At 52.4% G+C, this 18,860-nt stretch overlaps 6 protein-coding genes across 6 annotated transcripts; 4 read left to right on the top strand and 2 right to left on the bottom strand.

Moving 5' to 3' along the window:
• Positions 1 to 660: 660 nt before the first annotated feature.
• Positions 661 to 1,833, bottom strand: ASPACDRAFT_45308 (rhomboid family protein; the record flags this gene model as incomplete). Its single annotated transcript, XM_020201582.1, has 1 exon — positions 661 to 1,833. The coding sequence occupies one exon, from the start codon at positions 1,831 to 1,833 to the stop codon at positions 661 to 663; it is 1,173 nt and encodes a 390-aa protein (XP_020054348.1).
• A 2,434-nt stretch (positions 1,834 to 4,267) lies between these two features.
• Positions 4,268 to 6,515, top strand: ASPACDRAFT_45307 (WD40 repeat domain-containing protein; the record flags this gene model as incomplete). The annotated part of the gene is made up of 5 exons (XM_020201581.1): positions 4,268 to 4,317; positions 4,436 to 4,452; positions 4,523 to 4,671; positions 4,793 to 6,436; positions 6,489 to 6,515. 5 exons carry the CDS (start codon positions 4,268 to 4,270, stop codon positions 6,513 to 6,515), a joined length of 1,887 nt encoding a protein of 628 aa, XP_020054347.1.
• A 613-nt stretch (positions 6,516 to 7,128) lies between these two features.
• ASPACDRAFT_45306 (uncharacterized protein) lies at positions 7,129 to 8,107 on the bottom strand (the record flags this gene model as incomplete). The annotated part of the gene is made up of 2 exons (XM_020201580.1): positions 7,129 to 7,480; positions 7,548 to 8,107. The coding sequence occupies 2 exons, from the start codon at positions 8,105 to 8,107 to the stop codon at positions 7,129 to 7,131; spliced, it is 912 nt and encodes a 303-aa protein (XP_020054346.1).
• A 1,010-nt stretch (positions 8,108 to 9,117) lies between these two features.
• On the top strand, positions 9,118 to 11,444 carry trpE (anthranilate synthase TRP2). The gene is made up of 4 exons (XM_020205571.1): positions 9,118 to 9,186; positions 9,309 to 9,457; positions 9,515 to 9,588; positions 9,682 to 11,444. Exons 1-4 carry the CDS (start codon positions 9,175 to 9,177, stop codon positions 10,998 to 11,000), a joined length of 1,554 nt encoding a protein of 517 aa, XP_020054345.1. The 5' UTR covers positions 9,118 to 9,174; the 3' UTR covers positions 11,001 to 11,444.
• A 1,367-nt stretch (positions 11,445 to 12,811) lies between these two features.
• On the top strand, positions 12,812 to 14,863 carry ASPACDRAFT_45304 (epsin; the record flags this gene model as incomplete). Its single annotated transcript, XM_020201579.1, has 4 exons — positions 12,812 to 12,884; positions 13,064 to 13,133; positions 13,209 to 13,429; positions 13,494 to 14,863. The coding sequence occupies 4 exons, from the start codon at positions 12,812 to 12,814 to the stop codon at positions 14,861 to 14,863; spliced, it is 1,734 nt and encodes a 577-aa protein (XP_020054344.1).
• A 1,639-nt stretch (positions 14,864 to 16,502) lies between these two features.
• Positions 16,503 to 16,909, top strand: ASPACDRAFT_122861 (uncharacterized protein). The gene has a single exon (XM_020196577.1). The coding sequence runs from the start codon at positions 16,511 to 16,513 to the stop codon at positions 16,895 to 16,897; it is 387 nt and encodes a 128-aa protein (XP_020054343.1). The 5' UTR covers positions 16,503 to 16,510; the 3' UTR covers positions 16,898 to 16,909.
• Positions 16,910 to 18,860: the final 1,951 nt, after the last annotated feature.

Below are 18,860 nucleotides of genomic sequence, written 5' to 3'. Positions count from 1 at the left end.
TCCGTCTTATGTGTGTGTGGGTGGTGTCATAACTTTCCAGCTGCTTTCAAGATGGGGTTACAGTTTTGGTTTGTGGGGTTCACGACTTGGTCATGGTCACTTGTAGCATACTAGCATTTTCCCTGTTTCATATTTCCTATACTCTTGTTCAATTATGTGGTTTGCGTCGAGAATATCACATCCCTACCAAGGGAGTTTGTACTACGGTTCTTGTGGTGTTATTTGACTTTCTCTATGGTTTGCTGCAATTCTCTATTTGTAGCGAAGAAGGTCTGAAAGTCCTGTTGACATATTAGATTTATAGACAATTTGCCGCGGTCATGAGTCATGCAAAATGGAACAATAGCCTCCAACCCGAGCATGTATCTAACTTCATTCATGTGATGCATTCGTAACATGCCCAGTAGGATCCATAATGCGAAAATATACAGTCAGTAAGAAAGCAGGTGTACTTTCCTGGAAAGTACAAATTGCTACCGATTTTGAAGGACTCTTATACCACCATTGGTGGTGAAAAAGAGCAGCCAAGCTCGGGCAAGGATGGGAACTCAGGAAGCCGAACTGGCAACCCTCGTTGGCCCTTCACAATACACGAATAATTCTTTAAGGATATCTCCAAACGAACACAAAAAAAGGAGCAGTGCTGAGCATATTTTCATATTAAGCGTGGTCCGGAGTGTAGCTGGTTTCACCGAGCATCGCCTGTCCTGCTGCTACTGTTGGGGTCGGAGTCTGACTATAGGCGGCGCCTGGCTGATTCAACGTCGATGGGGGCGCTCTCGCTGCTGCCGCAGCCTGTAGTCTCTGATCCAAGGCCTTGAGAGCCAGCGCGCGTCGTCGCTCGGCCTCCTCCCGCTTGGCCATGGCTCGTCCCCCACGCTGGTTCGAAAGAAGGCTGGGAAGACCAGCTTCGCCGCGGGCCAGAACCTGTTGATTGCCGGATGCAATGTCCTCCTCGGAGAAGGGGATGCAGACCTTCACCGCAACCAAGAGCGCATAGACCTGGTCGGAGAAGAAAGCGATGGGCGGCTGGAGGAGGTCGGGGAATAGGCATGCGAATGCGAAGGTCTCGCTCGCGTCACCCCTGATGCCCAGTCCGTCAGTCGAGGTGCCGGTCAGGTCGGGTTGGCGCTTGAAAAATCGCAGGTAGGTCCAGCTCGTCACGAGACCAAGCCAGGAAAGGAGCGCGGCGGCCCGGGTGCCGACGACTACACCGCTGATCGTGTTCAGGAGGAGGAAGAGGGCGGGGAAGTGCTTCACCCGCATCTTAACCAAGCCCTGGAAGATGGTGACTGTGTGTTCGGGGACGAGCTGCTTGAAGGCGACGAGGAAGGACGCCTGGATCGAGATGCCGCCGCAGATCTGCGTGACGCTGGAAGCCGGGAAGTCAGCAGGGAAAGCGCACGATGTGGTGCATTCGCGCGGGGTGAAAGGGGCGTACCCGCTGCTGGCGCTGCCGCTCATCGCAGTACCTAAGAGATAGATAGGTACGATGACCACATTAGGGATCACTGCGATCGTGAGGATGAACTTGGCAAACTCTCGTGAACCCCATGCCCGCTCCAGGTACTTCCCGCCGTAGAAGAGGGTGGCGGCGTTCAGAAGAACAGTGAAGATGTTCCGCTCCACAAATGTAGCAGTCGCGAGCGTCCACGGGTAATAGAGGAGATATGACGGAACAAGCGTAAGGTAGGGTACGATGGGGGTGACGGTCGGTGTGCCCCCCGTGGTGTCAATTTGGCGCCATCGGGCAATGTTGTACAGCAAAGAGAGGGTAAGGAGACTGACGAGGCAGATTCGGGTGGCCGGAGGGATGTTCACTCGGAGAGCCATGATGAAAGAGGGACTGAGAATAAGAGCTCTGGCGGTTGCTAGACCGCGGGCTGATTGATGGAGCCCAGCTGGGAAATGTGAGGTTGTGAGGAGGGACAAAGTAGTTGAAGGATAGATAGAAATTCAGGCCGAATCAACTCAGCTTGCTATTATTAAGGTGTAGAGAACAAACACCTCCCGAAGAACAGTCGGGAGTCCCGAGACGAGTCCTTTTTGGGATAAGCTGCAAGGATAGTAGGATCGCATATATATGATTGGTCACCTTGCAGGGCCCTACCTGAACGGGGTCTCATCCTTAAAAGAGCCTGGCATCACCGGTGCTTGGACCTTTTGGACTACGGAGGATGTACGTACCTAATACCTAGCCTTATCACAGATTGTGGAGTAAATACTAGAAATAAGGGGGGGAAAAAGGTTTCCAGCGTGGCCCGATTATTCTTCAAGATTTCTTCCGTATAATAGCGAAGATTGAATACATCATGGTGACAATGGAGTCTGTCTTGGTTCGGGCCATCCGACTTAGCATGACCCTGATGACAATCGGGCATGTGCTCCGAATTCTTCTCTGCAGTATTCCTACTGTAGCAGTCTTCTGATATGGTTCGTTGACAGAAGGTGGGGAGCCTAATTGATATCCATGCAAAAGCTAGACTATAGACAGGAGGTAACACAGAGCGACATTTACATTTATTTGCACCGGCGGGGGGCGGGAGGGATTTAGCCCACAATGCATGCATGCACCAAAGATGATGTACAACGAGCGGATCGACCGGCCAGCCCAGCAAAAGGATGGACCGCACCAAGATCCAGATCGACTATTGAATACAACCCCTGTTGGTGGTGAGTACGATCTGACAGATACTTACTATCACTGAGAGGCTCTAGGTATTGAAGTAGACATGTCTACGAGCTGAAGACAGATCAATGGCAATCAAATCCCCCGTGACGGATTTGAGGGGTAATTCTTCCAGCAGCCAGCCTAGCCCTTAACCATGTGTTCAGGAAATGATGCTCCATGGACATGCAGTCGACCTGATCAGAATAAGGTAACCAACCAGAAAATAAAAAGAGAGTTGGCCCCGTTTGCACTAGTCCCAACCCGGCCCAGCGGCCAGGTCGATCCGCTGGCCGTCAATTTGATGGTATCTGATGGTAATTCGATGGTAATTTGATGGTACGGGTTTAGTCAACTGCACGCTAACCATGGCCTAGACGCCACAACGAGTCAAGCGCCCCCCCCATCATCCCCCGAAATTGTCCCAAGTCAACACCGTCCGTCCGTCTGGCTGTCTGTCTGTGTCGAAATTATTCACTGTCACGGATTCAATCATTTTCTGGCTGGAATTGCTGAAGTTGAGAAAACTAGACTTGAGAAGCACTGAACAAACAGACCGACAGAGTGACCAGACTGTTAGACTGTCTGTCTGCCTGTCTGACTGGAGACATAACTGGAAAAAAACACATCTGAAAAGAGTGTTTTGAGGGTCGTCCATCCGAGTGTCCGGCCTGAACCTCTCTCTCTCTCTCCCTCTCTCTTTACCCACATACCGTACCTGGTCTTGCTGCCGCTCCTGCTGCTGCTCCTGCTGCTAGACTACTGCCTCGAAACTAAGGGTAGTTCCTCATCCGTCCGTCTGGCCTCCCTCTAACTTAACCTCTCCATCAGTCAACTCAACTCAAATCTTCCTTTAGAGATCGCTCGCTGCCATCCCATCTCATTCCCCCAATTATTTTCGTATCTCTTCTCTATTCCTACAGTTCTCCACGGACCCTCTCTCCTTTGGTTCTCTCTTTCTCTCTCTTTTGCCCCCCGTCATCCTCCCCCCTCCTCGCCCCCCCCAATCCGCCCCTCTCTTCTTTCTTCCCAAACACTTGGTGTTGCTTCTCCGGTCTCTGCAGTTCGCTAGCGGGTCTACCATCGTCAAGCCACACGTTGGTGTCGATTTCCTCCCGTCCCGATATTATTCGTTCTTCACATTCCCTTTCAACCTCCATTTCGTACTGCTGTCAGAGAAACTTCTCTTTCGTCCTAACAATCTCGTCAGTGGGAGCTTGTTGTAGAATGTTCCCTAGTCATTTGCACGCTTTGTGACCATCTTACTGCCTTTCTCATCTGACATTTGTAGCCTGCGTCCGGGCCCTGCATCTTTAACCTCTCCCTTCGCATACTGGTCGTCTCCCTTGTCACAGCCTTGGCTGCGTCTTTACCCGTCTCGTTCTCCCCTCTTCTCCAGCAAAGCTACCAGCTTCGAGAATTCTTAGCACGAAAGAATTTGCTCCACAGTGCTTAATCAGTCGACTCCCGGGAACTCTCACATCTTCTGAAGCTTCATTTTCCCATCTCGCGCCATTGCTCATCTGTCTCGTCGGAGAAGCTTTTCACTTCTGGCATGCTAGCGGACCCTACCTCTTACTAGCTGTCATACATGTAACAATGGCACACCCTGATCTCACATCACATCATGTCAATTACCTAATATGGAGGTATGTATCAATTTCCTTTTGAGCCAACCTCGTTGTCTGCCCATACCCTCGTTCCTGTTTCGTCTCAGCGCAATCACTGGCTGTGGCCCTGGTGCATCTTCCGCTGACTCCATGATAGGTACCTCCAAGAATCAGGTAAATTCATGTTTTCTTGTGGTTGACAAATGTTCAAGCATTTGTTAGTCCCGCTGACGCTCGTTTATAGGACATGGCGAAGCTGCAATCACATTGCAGCGCGCGTGGAATCATGACCCGCAGAGTTTGCCATTTGCCCCATACATCAAAACCCATGCTCTTGTCTCGTTAGTACAAAAAGGCCTACAGTATTACGAACTGGAGCATTCTATTGATCGGGTATGAACACAATTCTTTCCATGTTATCCTCAAGTATCTATCTTCACCATCCAACTCTTGGTCGCCATTTTGCGTGGATATGAAAAACGAAGAACGGTGCATAGTCTAATTTGCAACATAGGATGGAAATGCGACATCTTTTTCACCATCGACTTATTTTTTCGGACCAGCTCCCTTGGACCCGGAGACGTCAAAGGTGCAAAATGGCCCGGAGGAGGCAGCAGTTGGCACAGACCAGGCGCCTGTCTCGCCCGCAAGCAAAGTTGCGCGCGAGAGCGGCGGCGGCGGCGGCGGCGGCGTGACCAACGGTCATTTGACGGCCGAGGCTGCCGCCCCCCAGCCCGTCCCAAATGTTAAGAAAGCTCGCAAAAGCGACCGCCCAGAAACCAACGGTGATGAGATGCCGATGGAAGTAGATTCCAATGGGGTCACACATTCAGAGGTCAAAGCCGCAGAGGCAGCCGAAGAGTCGCCATCAACAGCCGAGCTGGCGGTGGATGGGGATGGCGACGTGAGCATGGGCATCCGACCGGAATCGCAGGACCACCAGGAACCACCCGCACCACCACCGCCAACCTTTACCCTGACAACCGGCCACAGCGTTGGCGTACAGATCACCCCCGCCAAGGCGGCCGACCTGGCACCCGACACCGCCCTCCTGGAGGTGGCTGGTGACGATCACGTGACTAGATCACTGTGGCGTCCCAATGACCCCACCGTTGTCGTCGCCGCTGGTGATACATTCTGTAGTCTATGGAGATTGTCGTCAACCGCGCCTCCCGCGCAAGAGAAACTTGTCGAAAACAATGGCGCCCGTACATGTGTCTCAGCAGTCTCCTGGGAGCCCAACGGACACAAGTTAGCTGTGGCGACATACAATGATATGAGAGGCTCGATCACGATGTATGACGTCTTTGGACACGCCGTGGACCTGCTCCCAGAAGTACCGCGGATGATCACCGGTTTGCATTGGGCGGAAAATGGCTCGAAATTGATTGTGGTTGCTTCCGATAGTCGTATTTCCGAGCTTGCCCTGTGGGACGATTCCCTACGTCCGGATGAATTCCCCTCCCCGCAGGTCATTGACGGGACTGTACTCGATCTCTGCTGGCTGGGATGCAGCCAAGTCTATGCTTGTGGCCCTGGCACTGTCTATCAGTGTGATGTGGATTCGAGCGTTCACATCTCAAAGACTTTCAATTCGAGCAATGCAGAGAGGCTTTGGGCTTTCATCCGTTGTGCTAATGTTGGCTCCTCACCCGTGGCCGTTGCCGCATCTTCCGCCAATGCTGCCCTCTGGGTACCGACTCACGATATACACCTTGACGATGCTCACGAAGGCGAGATTACTGCAATTGAAATCAAGCCAAACGGAGAACAGTCTGCGGTAACCCAAACTGTCTTCATGGCATCATCTTCAACGGATGATACGGTGAAAGTCTGGCGGATTGATCTGGATTCAAAGCGTTTTGAATGTATCCATCAACTTTCCCTCGGTCCCTCATCGCCCGCTCTGGCTGCTAGCTTCTCACCAGATGGCTACGCCCTTGCGGCTGCCAGCAAGGACAGTCTGCTTATCTGGAATGCACAAAGAGGCGGGACCGCGATGGCTGCATGGAAAGCCCCAGGACGTGAAGAGCGGAAAACAGAAGATGAGTCAGAGGGCCCCGTCAACGGACCTAATGGAACTGCAGAACCGGTCTTAGATCGTTCTCTGGCGTGGGATACTGATGGCAAGAAACTAGCGTTTGGATTCGGTAACCAGGTATGGCATTCTTGACCATGGCGAGTTCAACATGCTAATCAGGATAAAATAGTTGGCCATCGTCAATCTGCAGCGCTGAGTTCTTCAAATCGATGACAATACACCATCGTTCAGATTCTTGCGACACCATTTTGAGATTACGATCGATGACTATTCGATGCACATACTGTACGTCACTTCATTCAGCGGCGATGAAGGCAAACCGGGAATACAAGCCAGCTGCAACATCATGGCTTTGTGCCTCGAACAAATCTCGTCTTTGCGCTCCTGGTTCTCGGCAGGTCCCGATGTACCATGTTATCGAAGCGCAATCCCGGAGAGCATCCATCACGCCTACAAAATACACCTTTACAGCTATACTACCATAATTATAGTACTTGCTTCGATAAATACTTGGGTTAGATGACTCTTAAACGGCGCAGGTTGGACTCGGGCAGCAAAAGCGGTGGTTGGCGACTTCACGGGTTGATTACGGTGGCTCTTGTGACTTCATTTCGCGCTCTTCTTTTTTCGCACTGTACCAATTGTTTTTGGTCGACTGATTGGGCGCAAGTGCGCGCCGCCTCATCTCAGATCTAGTGGGGTAACGCCTCCTCAGAAACCTCTGGCATCTCGGCTCTGGGTAGCATTATCGGTGCTTGGTATCACCAATTACATGTCCCTTTCATCTAAAGCAGCGATCCCTAGTCTCATCAATCCAGACTTGTTTGGGAATGGTCCCTCTGTCTTTCCATCTGCTCCCTTCTTCGTTCCCTTCGCAGGTCGCGATCCTTCTGTCGAATGTGAAAACCCTCCTCGATGTCCTTCCAACCCCGCATCCATGCCGTGATGCCTTCAAAGAGTGCTTCTCCGTCGTCATTAAACTGTTCTTCCTTGGCACACTTTGTCCACCGCCGTTGATTCTTTCGCCGATGCTTCATCGTGGGTCCCTCCGCCACAGCTAAGAGATGCTGCTTGTGCCAGTCGTCCACCCAAATCTCCAAGCCATTGATCGTTCCTTGCATGGCCTCCCGTTCCGCCAAGTCTTCGAGAATATCTTTCCGACTAGTATCGACATATCAGTATGCTAATCACAGCAAGGCGAAGACAAGAATCATGAGGCGTCACTTACAGTTCGTGTATCTCGTCGTCTAGCTCTGTCAGTCTCTGTGTCAACGCCTGACGCTCTTGGGTGAGCAAACTGTGAATCTCAAGCGACTCTCTGCGGCGCTGGCTGAACTCCGTCTTCATCGCTGTAACTTCTTTGAGAAGATCCCGCAGCTGAGAGTGCGGTATCTCCTGGACATCACCGTGATGATTCGCTGTGGTCGAAACTGGTGTGATGGAACTTATATGTGGATTTCGAGGAGAGTCTACTGGGCTGGGCGGCCGAGAATGCGCACGGGGTCGACAACGGGCGACTTCTTGTGAGAATGCCGGACGCGGATCAAGCAGGGCCTCCATCTCCTGGAGGCAGTGGTGGATTGTGGTGGAGTCTGATATAGAAATCGAATTACTTTCGGACAGAATTTGAGCCACTCGGATGAGACGTGCAGGCAATAAGGCTGCATCATTCATCTCGCTTTCGAGGATATGCGAAGCGCCATCGTGGTCTGTGAGATTCTTATCCCATGCTTGCTCGGCTACCGATGATGGCGGCGAGGGCTGTGAGTAAGATGTCTGATGCTCCATGGAGGGCTATTCCAGGGGTTCAGAGACGTTGTTGTCTTCTCGTTTTCTATGATTTGATCCTATCGTAGTGCCACTTATTTCCTTGTCTCGATAGTCTCTTAGAAATGTCAGGCCTATGAGGATAGAATTTGGAGGTCGGTGCAAGGGGGCGGATTAGAAGTAGTGTGCTGCAAGCCCGTGCGCACAGGAGAAAAAGGGTGAAATGTACCCTTATTTCTTTAGAATGACGTGCAGTGATACCCAAGAACAGGTTTGGGCGAAGGTGTTAAACAACAGCTCCACGTCCGGCCTCAGATGATGATGATAACTGCTGTAACAGTGCTTCCAGCAAGAACAACAACTAATCAGGTCCGCGGAGGATTCCCACAGCAACCGGGGAATAGCTTGGGTTGGGCGACAGGATGGCAAAGGAGCTTGATAGGTAGAAAAGAAAGAGTATATTATAATATTCTGAAATGAAACTAGGAAATGATCCCGAAGGTCCAAACTTCAGTAGACAGACACCCAAGCAAGGGAATTGCAGGAGGAACAATGGGATTGTTGACAGTCGGGCTGTCAATAATATTAGTTAATTAGCTGGATGATAATGATGAATAAGAATCGGGATGAATGCCGCCGTCTATCAGGCCGGTAACGCTAGTCCCGGTTGGGAGAATGGCAAGCCAGTCAATTGAGGCATCCACTGGGCACTGATACAGTCTGGATGGCCAGTTCGGGAACATATCAACCACTTCAATCATTGAACTTAGTACTGAATCACTTTACGGAGCTTTTGCTTTTCTCGTTCCTCGGCATCTCCTTAGCGGTGGCTTATTCTTCTTCCTCTCTCGCTGTCATCCCATCTCACTCTCCCATTCTTTCCACTATGAAGAGCCTCTTTTTATACTAAAGTCCATTGCCTCTGCTCGCTTGCCCGCCCCGCCTGCCAGCAAATCCCTCCATCCTGGGCTCCTCCGGTTTACTTCCGGACTCGGGCTCTTTTTGATTGTCCCTCCCTGCCAATCTTCTCCCGCCTCTCCCCCTCCTCCGTTACTTTTTCCCGCACACCACCAACTCCATACACAAAGATGGCGCCGTCTGTAAGTGCTTTTCTAGTCCTTGCATTTGTCTCTGAACATGTAACATGCATCGCGCTCGACGAGAATCACAAACTTCACTGGTACGAAAGTGGTTGCATGCTAATTCCTTCTGACTCACCCAGATCACGATTGTGCCGTCTCTCGAGACTGCAGGCGAGGTCATCGATTCCGTCCGAGACTCAAAGTTTGCTCCCAACCTTTTGCCGTTGGTTACTTCTATCTCAGCCGACCTCTTGACTCCTACCCTGGCATATCTGAAGATTGCAGAGAAGTGAGTCGTTTGCCGCCCGCGACCCTCGCCGCTAAGTAGGCGCGCTGACCGGTTTAGATCGAAATTGTCGTTCCTCTACGAAAGTGCTGCCACCACTGAAACCATCGGAAGATACAGTTTTGTTGGAGCTGGTATGCGGTACCCTTCCTAGCCCACTTTCCCCGGTTTTCGAGATCCAGAGCTCGTGACTGATTCGCCCGTCTACTTTTGTTGTGCGTGCGCAGATCCCCGCAAAGTTATCAAGACTGGCGCTGGCCATGGGCCTGAGTGTGATCCGCTGCCGATCCTGGAGGAGGAGTTGTCCGGATATCGCGTCGCGACAGTACCCGGCTTGACTCTTCCCCCTTTGACCGGAGGTGCTATCGGCTACGTTGGTTACGACTGTGTGCGGTACTTCGAACCTAAGACGGCCCGCCCAATGAAGGATGTGCTGGGTATTCCCGAGTCGCTGTTTATGCTCTTCGACACTATCGTCGCTTTCGATCACTTCTTCCAGGTTGTCAAGGTCATCACATACATTCCCATTCCTAGCAGCAAGGCGGAGCTCGAGGCGGAGTACCGCAAGGGTCAGGAGGCCCTTCAGCGCATTATTGCGACTCTCCTACGCCCTGACCACCCACTTCCACCTCAAGGTCCTATCCTACAGAACCAGGAGTACACGTCGAACATCGGACGCGAAGGCTACGAGCGTCATGTTACTCGCCTGAAGGAGCACATCTCCAAGGGTGACATCTTCCAGACCGTGCCCTCGCAGCGGTTGTCCCGCCTCACCTCCCTCCACCCCTTCAATCTCTTCCGACACCTGCGCACTGTCAATCCGTCACCATACCTTTTCTACATCGACTGCGAAGACTTCCAGCTAGTTGGTGCCAGTCCGGAGCTGCTGGTCAAGGAGGAGAAAGGCCGCATCATCACACACCCGATCGCGGGTACAGTAAAGCGCGGCCGGACGCCGGAAGAAGACGAGGCCTTGGCCACCGAGTTGCGCAGCAGTCTGAAGGACCGCGCGGAGCACGTCATGTTAGTGGATCTGGCACGCAACGACGTGAACCGAGTATGCGACCCGACGACGACACAGGTTGATCGGTTGATGGTGGTGGAGAGATTCTCGCACGTGCAGCATCTCGTGTCGCAGGTCTCGGGTATCTTGCGGCCGGAAAAGACGCGCTTCGACGCATTCCGATCGATTTTCCCTGCGGGAACGGTGTCGGGCGCACCCAAGGTGCGGGCGATGCAGCTGATTGCGGAGCTGGAGGGCGAGAAGCGCGGTGTGTATGCGGGTGCGGTGGGCTACTTCGGCTATAACATCGCCAGTGCGAATGGAACGGCAGAAGTGCCGGGTGCGATGGACACTTGCATTGCGCTGCGGACCATGATGGTCAAGGACGGGGTGGCTTACCTGCAGGCGGGAGGAGGCATTGTGTTCGACTCAGACCCGTACGATGAGTATGTGGAGACACTGAACAAGCTGGGAGCGAACATTGCCTGCATCAAGGGCGCTGAGGCCAAGTACCTCAGTCTGGAGGAAGAGCAAAAATCCTAGATTAGCACTTCTTTATCCTCTCCTTGTTCAGATCTCTAGTTTCGACTTCTTCTCTTTCATCTCTTCAGGCTTTAGATGACATGACTTTTCAAAGTGAGCAATGGACATGGAATATAGACCACTCTTCGATGACTGGTCGCTAGATGTTGTCAATAATCGAATTCAAACTTTGGAAAGACATCCGGGGCTCCGGAGATGACATAAGGTTTGAGCCGACAAGGAGGACCAGGAAACCGCATGAATACTGCTGCCTGCAACTTCCACCATCTTGCGGGGGGGAGTCCGGGCTCTTTTCTTTGTCAATCAGTGTCAATAAAAAGATCGCATGAACGGGGTAAGGATTGGGGGTCAGCCAGGATGAGGCCGAACGTGGTTTCGATCTGCAAGAAAGGCCGGCCCTGCCTGCGATGACGTCGATTGCGAGGCCGGCCAGGCGCTAAGCACAACGCACGGGGGAAAGAGAGCGGACTCAGGGTTTAGAGTTGGTTATGGGCGGAAAAGACCTGGAGAAGAACGAGTCGGATGTCTTGGAATGGCTTTGAATCTCTAGCCTAGATTTTGTTTCTAACTTGGAAGGAAGTCCGTCGAATGATTGTTGTATAGGTAGTGTGTTCAAGTGTAGTGTGTTCAAGTGTAGTGTGTTCAAGTGTAGTGTGTTCAAGTGTGCATAGGGGAATGGTCAATTGACGTCAAGTGATGGTGGAAGTGGTAGTCAATGTTGAAATAACATGGAATCACTTTATAGATGGTAGGGAATAAAGATAGGATTACTGTCATGAATAGAAGAAACCGACTAGACGTAGAGCAGAGGAAGAGGAAGAGGAGGAAATGACACCATCCCAAGTAGTTCCATCATCGCTCGGTTTCCTTCTCCTGATCATCTCACCCATCACTATCAAATTCAATAAAACCTCTCCCCCTCTCCCTTCCTGCTCCCTCTTTTTAGCTCTTCCGGTCTCCACAGTACTTGACTGATAATTCTTCCTCCGGTTGACCTTGAATAACTTTTTTGTACCGTCCCAATTCCTTCTTCGCCCTTGTACATAGTCTGGGTGCCCCCTATTCGACTGGCCGCTGCCCGAGGGAAGTGAATGAACGCCCGAGAAGGCAGATTCGACAACCTGACGCAACTACACACTTGGAAGAGAGTTCCTTTGCATCTAACACGAGCGCATTGCATCCGAGCTCAGGAAGAACGGAAATCCCCGCTATTCCAGGACGGCTTAGAGGTGTGGTTGTGAGTAAATTGGCTCGAATCTATTGAACGGTCTTCCGGTGGCACCCAACCTTTTAGTCCGCCCGATCTCTCTCTCATCTCTCTCTCTACAACCAACTTCCTCTTCTCTTCTCTTCTCTTCCTCTTTTCTCCTCCACAACTCCTCCCTTTTCCTCACATCTCTTCTTCTTCTTCTTCCAACTCCATTACCCTATTTCCAACCTTTCACTGCTATCTGCAGTCGCGATCCCCTGTTATTCGAATTACCCTTGTTGCACCCATTCTTTCCCCGCCGGGTGCCATAACGCTCTAAGTTCCGACTGTCTCACGGTCACTGAGTGACAATTCCGAACGCGGCTTACATACGCCTTTCCCATCCTTCCTAAGTGTGATAAGGAGTCGGACTGGTTCTACTCCCCATCGCAGTTGCTCCATCCTCTTTAGTTCCATTGACGCCCACTTCTGCGCGATCGCCCTGTTCGCCTCGCTCACAACCTCCCTCCCTCCCTAATCATCCCTCTTACGCAAGCCAAAGGCGGAAAGGGCCGCCTAGTCTATCCTCACTTGTCCCATACACACACGCAATACCGCCACCATGTCCAAAGTCGTGCGCAGTGTGAAAAATGTCACCAAGGGCTATTCCTCCGTGCAGGTCAAGGTTCGAAATGGTACGTAAAACTGTTACCGCCCGCTTTCTTGCCTCCGATCGGCTGTAGCCTACGATACACCCTCCCTATCGTCATAACTTCCAGTCAATCCAGGATCACCTCCATTCCAGCATTTTCTCCATTGGACGAGTTCTTTTAGTCGATTGATGCTAATTTCTTATTTCTTCTTCCCTGTACAGCTACGAGTAATGATCCTTGGGGGCCCACCGGCACTGAGATGGCCGAAATCGCCGCCTTAACCTTCAGCAGGTAGGCTACCCCGCGTCCTCCGTGGCCTGCATGGTCCCGCGACTCAAACTGACCCCCTCGTGCAACCATCTTTAGCCCCACCGATTTCTACGAGATCATGGACATGTTGGATAAGCGCTTAAACGACAAAGGCAAAAATTGGCGCCACGTTCTCAAGTCATTGAAAGTCTTGGATTACTGCCTGCACGAAGGGTCCGAATTGGTAGTAACGTGGGCCCGTAAGAATGTTTACATCATCAAGACTTTGCGCGAATTCCAGTACGTTGATGAGGACGGACGCGATGTCGGACAAAATGGTAAAGTTGAAAAGGGGTGGCTGGGGTAATCTACGTCATATCTGGCTAACCGTTCGATTCACAGTCCGTGTGGCCGCTAAGGAACTCACCTCGCTCGTTCTGGACGAAGACCGATTGCGCAGCGAGCGCTCCGATCGCAAGCTCTGGAAGTCCCGGGTGAGCGGTCTGGATGACCACCAAGGGGGCTACGCTCCAGAGCCCCGTCGCGAGCGCCGCGAGCGTCGCCGCACCACGAATGACGACGACGACGCCGAATACCGCTTGGCAATCGAGGCGAGCAAGTATGAAGCCGAGGAGGAGCGCAAGCGCCGGGCTAGGGAAGCGGCCGCGGCCGACGACGATGAGGATCTGGCGAAGGCAATCAAGCTGAGCAAGGAAGAAGAGGAGCTGCGCAAGCGGGAGTTGGAGGAGAACAACGCTCATTCGCTGTTCGATGATGCCCCTACGCAAGTCGCCCAGCCGCAACCGACCGGATACAACCAGGGTTACCAGCAGCAGAGCGCGGTCGACTGGTTCGGCAACCCGATCAACCCTCAACAGCCGCTGACAACTGGATATTTGAACAACCAATATGCTCAGCCTACTGGTTTCCAGAGTCAGATGACCGGTATGCCCAATGGGTATGGCAACGGATTTCAGGCGCAGCCGACCTCGTTTGACCAGAACCCCTATGGCCAGACGCAGAACAATTATTTGCAGCCGCAGGCCACTGTACAGCCACAACATACAGCATTCAACGTCAACAACCCCTGGGGAGGTGACGCATTTTCCCAGCAGCAACAGCAGCAGCAACAACAGCAGCAACAGCCGCAACAGCAGCAGTTCCAACAATCTCAGGATAACTTCTTGTCGGCGGGTACGAACAACCCATGGGCTAGCCCACAGCCAGCGGATGCTCTGAAACCGATGCCCACGGGATCGAACAATCCATTTGCACCACGTACCCAGCAGTTCCAGAGCCGACCCGCTACTACTGGACCTCCATCACTGAATACTTTGGCGGAAGAGAGGGTCACGAACCAATTCACATCGCCTAACCCGATCGCCAACTACCAGACACAGCCACAGTCACTTGCACCGCCCCAGCAGTCGTTCACGCCGCAGAAGACCGCACCCACTCAGATGCTGGATCCGCATCGCGCACAGTTGAACGCACTCTTGGCTTCTGGAGAGGGACAGGACACCTTCGGAAATGTGGGAGATTTGCGTATTCCCGCCCAGCACACGGCCCCGGGTACATTTGTCAACTCGGCCGGACAGGGATTGGACAAGCTCCGGGCCACGCGGACGGGCAACAATCCTTTCTTCAACCAGCCGCAGCAGCAGTTCGTTCCACAGCAGACGGGATTTGCGCAGCCGGTCAACAACCCGTGGGGAAAACAGCAGTCGTATCATCAGCAGCCTCAGCAGGGTGGCAGTTTGATCGACTTGTAGGACCGAGGGCTGGACTGGTGTATTGACGGGGAGTGGGGGTGGGGGGGGGCTGGAATGAATCCTGATTTGATATCTAAAGCCCGTTGTCCCCCGGGCTTTCTTATGTTTGTTATTATTTGCCTTCACTTGTTTTCTATTACTTTTCCCCTTTATAGTTGATATCAAGAGTCATCGAATTCGGATACCAGGTTTCTTGTTATTATTTTATTGGTATTAGTTGGTATCATCTTTCACAGTCAACACATCTGTTTCTCTGGTCAATCTGTTGAGCATCGAGTAATCTCACACATCGTTCGCTCGATGCCTTGCTCACATGACCACCGCGGTACGACCTGCCTGTTAACTCGCACGAACCACCTCGCTCGTATAGATCCTCACTTGTATGAACCCCTCGCTCGCGGGAGTCATCACTCGCATAAACTGCTTTGTTTACAGGAATAGCCTTGCTCATATGAATTGCCTCGCTTGTACGAGGCCCTACTAGCATAGACCCTTCCTTCGTTCTTGCAGGTACCGCAGCGGATCTCTAGCGCTCAGCTCCTTGACATCAAGCTTCAAAAGGACCCCTTTTTTTTGACAGATAGAAGGCCCACTATCCTAAGTATCAAGGAACTAGTGCTTCTCAGACTAATACCCCAACTATGCAGAGTTTCTCCACTGATACACCGCAGCTGATATTCGGCCATATGGACTGATCGGTTTGATTGCTGTGTAATCGTATAGTACCATGGGACTTGATCTTAGCCCTGAAGCCCTAGAAGCCCTAGAAGCCCTAGAAGCCCCCTCCCCCCAGGCTCATGAACGAGGGTACAGGAGAACAATGAGATTCAGTTCGATATAAATGCCTTTAGAGGTAAACGGGTGCTTCCAGTCTTGAACTATTCCTTTGCACATATACTCCAAATCCAGGAGAGATCTGTATGAGCGACTTTTTCTTTTCTTCGCCCGGCAGCAGCATTTGTATACCAATTTCTCCCGCAATGTTACTTCCGTCCCGGTTTCTTTGTCTACCCTTCTGTGTCATCCTCGTCGTTCTACTTCTATGGAGGCTGCCGATCAGAGGCCCTCCGGTGTTTTGTCGCAGTGACCCGCCCTTGCCAGTCCAGTCTCTGGGTAATATCGACTGGTCACGGTTTGCCTACGTGCAATATGCTACCAACACCGCCTATCTTTGCAACTCGGTGATGTTTTTCGAGACTCCACCAGTTGCAAAGCCAGCCAGATCGCGTTCTGATGTATCCTTCGCACCTCGATCCAGAGATGGACTCCATCGAAGGTGAATTACTGCGCAAGATGCACGCACAGTACCGCGTGCGGCTGGTTCCGATTGACGTGCAGAGTCGAAGCAGTAGTGATGGTGAGGAATCACATTGAAAGGAAAAGAAGAGATTTCGACTAACTCTCAATTCAGTCACATGGGCAGAGAGCTATACTAAGCCTCTTGCTTTCAACCAAACCCAGTACGCGCGGGTGTTGAGTCTAGACTCTGATGGGACAATCTCGCAGGTATGTCCCTTCCCCCTCCCTCCCCTTGGCTTATTTTATGCTGGCTGGCTGTCTGAACAAAGACTGAAAACTCCCCCCCCCCCTCAAACCCCCTACCAGGCAATGGATGAATTGTTTCTTCTTCCCCCAGTCCCCGTGGCAATGCCACGTGCGTACTGGCGCGGGTTCGATCATCGCCTGCTAACCTCAGCGGTGATTTTGATTCAGCCCTCGGAATCCGAGTTTGGCTACATCTGGGAGAGGATCCAAGTGGCCGGTAAATCCGACTACGACATGGAGATCCTGAATGATCTGTACCAGGATAGTGCGATGGTCCTGCCGCACCGTCCTTATATCCTCTTGACCGGCGAGTTTCGATCCAAAACTCACGCGAATTACCTCGGCGCCCCGCACACCAGATGGAACCCTGATTTGGTCTTGTCAGAGGCCAAGTTCCTGCATTTCTCGGATTGGCCGGTCTCCAAGGCAAGTTTTGCACAACTGATCTATCCAACTGATTTTTCTCCTGTTGTTGTGTGTTCTTACTGACATCGATTGATCCACTCAAAAGCCCTGGCGGAAGACTCCGGATCCGGTCATGGACAAAGAACAACCGGCCTGTCACAACGATACCACCCAGACGGGGATGCAAGATTGTCGCTCGCGTGAGCTCTGGTTAGGCTTTTACCAGGATTTTGCCGAGCGTCGACAGGTATGAAGCTCTGTTCTCGTCACTTGAATATATCTCCCCCCTAGTACTTACGGTGCGTTTAGAGAATCTGTGGATTGCATGTAGACTGAACATTTGGCAAGGAATTCGTGAGGACTGGACTGGTGACCACTATTCAACACATCTTAATCGTGGTTCTTTGAGAAGAGAGGAGGTCGGCCATCATTTGACAATATAGACTCCCATTGGTTATGTGCTTAAATGGAGGGAAAGCTTAACCCGGTCGACCTGGGGATTCTCTCTCTAGGCGCAAGCGATATCAACCAAACTTTCACTCAGAATGACGACAAGCCCGCCATCCAGACCACTTTCGTTCCGAGCTACATGTTTGGCACCCTCAAAATGCTTCCATCTTACTCCTATGGCATGCACATTGGCCCGGTGCTCCCCAAGATACCGGGGGCTATGACCAGAACCGCGTTCTGGGCGAGGTCTCGGCTCAGGCATTCTCCAGTGGTTCGTTCCCCATCGGCCTGGTTGACATAACAGTCGGGGTCGTGAGAGGGGGCTCCCCCTGGAACTATTCATCTCAGCATGGACTTCTGGCCAAGGGGAACGCATCAATCTGCCCCCGGTATCACTGTGACCATGAGCCCCGCGGACCCTTACCTCTACCTGCCCCAAAGCACATGTGAAGCGATCGCTGCCGAGCTGCCGGTAGTATATCAACCCGACTACGGGCTTTACTTCTGAAACACCACGGACCGTCGATATAGCCAGATCATCACGTCACCAGCATACCTCGGGTTTGTTTTCAGCAAGAACTCGCGCAACAACGCCAACTTGACCATCAAGGTCCCATTCTCGTTGCTGAATCTGACGCTCAAAGCTCCTCTCGTGGAGAAGCCGACATCCTACTTCCCTTGCATGGGCACAACCGGCACCTATGCGCTGGGCCGGGCCTTTGCACAAGCAGCATTCATTGGTGTCAACTGGGGACTCCCCGCGGGGAACTGGTTTCTAGCCCAGGCTCCCGGGCCCAGTATCCCTGGCTCCGCAAGACCAGCCGTCATCAGACCCGGTGATGCCACGATCTCTGCGAGCTTGAACGAATGGAAGAATAGCTGGGAAGGGCACTGGACGGAGCTACCTACTATGCGCGGAAGCTCTGGGTCACCGGACGACGACGGCGGCGGTGGTGGTCTTTCCGACATTGCCAAGGCCGGCATTGGGCTGGGCGTGAGCCTGTCCCTCACCCTGACGGCGCTGGCGGCAGTGATACTATTCCGGTACGGGAATCGATGCACCCGTTCCCCTAAGCCCATCGACGACGACGAGGGGCTTGTTGCTGTCGGCTTGCATCTGCGGAATTCCATGTCGGCAGGCGTCGCGCAGGCCCGACAGCTCGGGCACCCAAGGACTCTCGCAGAGTTCAATGATCAGCCAGCCCTCTGGGCAGGTGTACGAGCTCCAAGGCCAGCGCCATGGTAGTGTATATGAGCTTTCTTGAGGGTCGCCTGCCCCCCTCACCCCAAGCAAAGCGCCCTTGGTCAGCTCGATCACGGTACGGGATGCTCGGGTGAGGGTTGGGGATGTGTTCCTGGTCATGGGTCCGGATCGCGGATTAGATTTCTTGGGTCTTGGGGTCTTGGGTCTTGGTTCTGGGAGGGTAAGGGTACTCTTGTATTTCCGAGCGATCTCTTTCTGGGTGGTTCTGATGGGAAAGGAAGGAGGGAGGGAGGGAGGGTTCACTGCTTCTCAATCGTATAGATATCATGCCCTTACTCTACTTAGCCCTGGACTATATAATGCTATAGCTATCAATCCAATCTGCACCCACCC

Source organism: Aspergillus aculeatus, assembly GCF_001890905.1.
Source record: "Aspergillus aculeatus ATCC 16872 unplaced genomic scaffold ASPACscaffold_12, whole genome shotgun sequence".
In the NCBI taxonomy this organism is placed as follows: Eukaryota; Fungi; Ascomycota; class Eurotiomycetes; order Eurotiales; family Aspergillaceae; genus Aspergillus; species Aspergillus aculeatus.
This window is presented reverse-complemented; position numbering and strand designations above follow the sequence as displayed.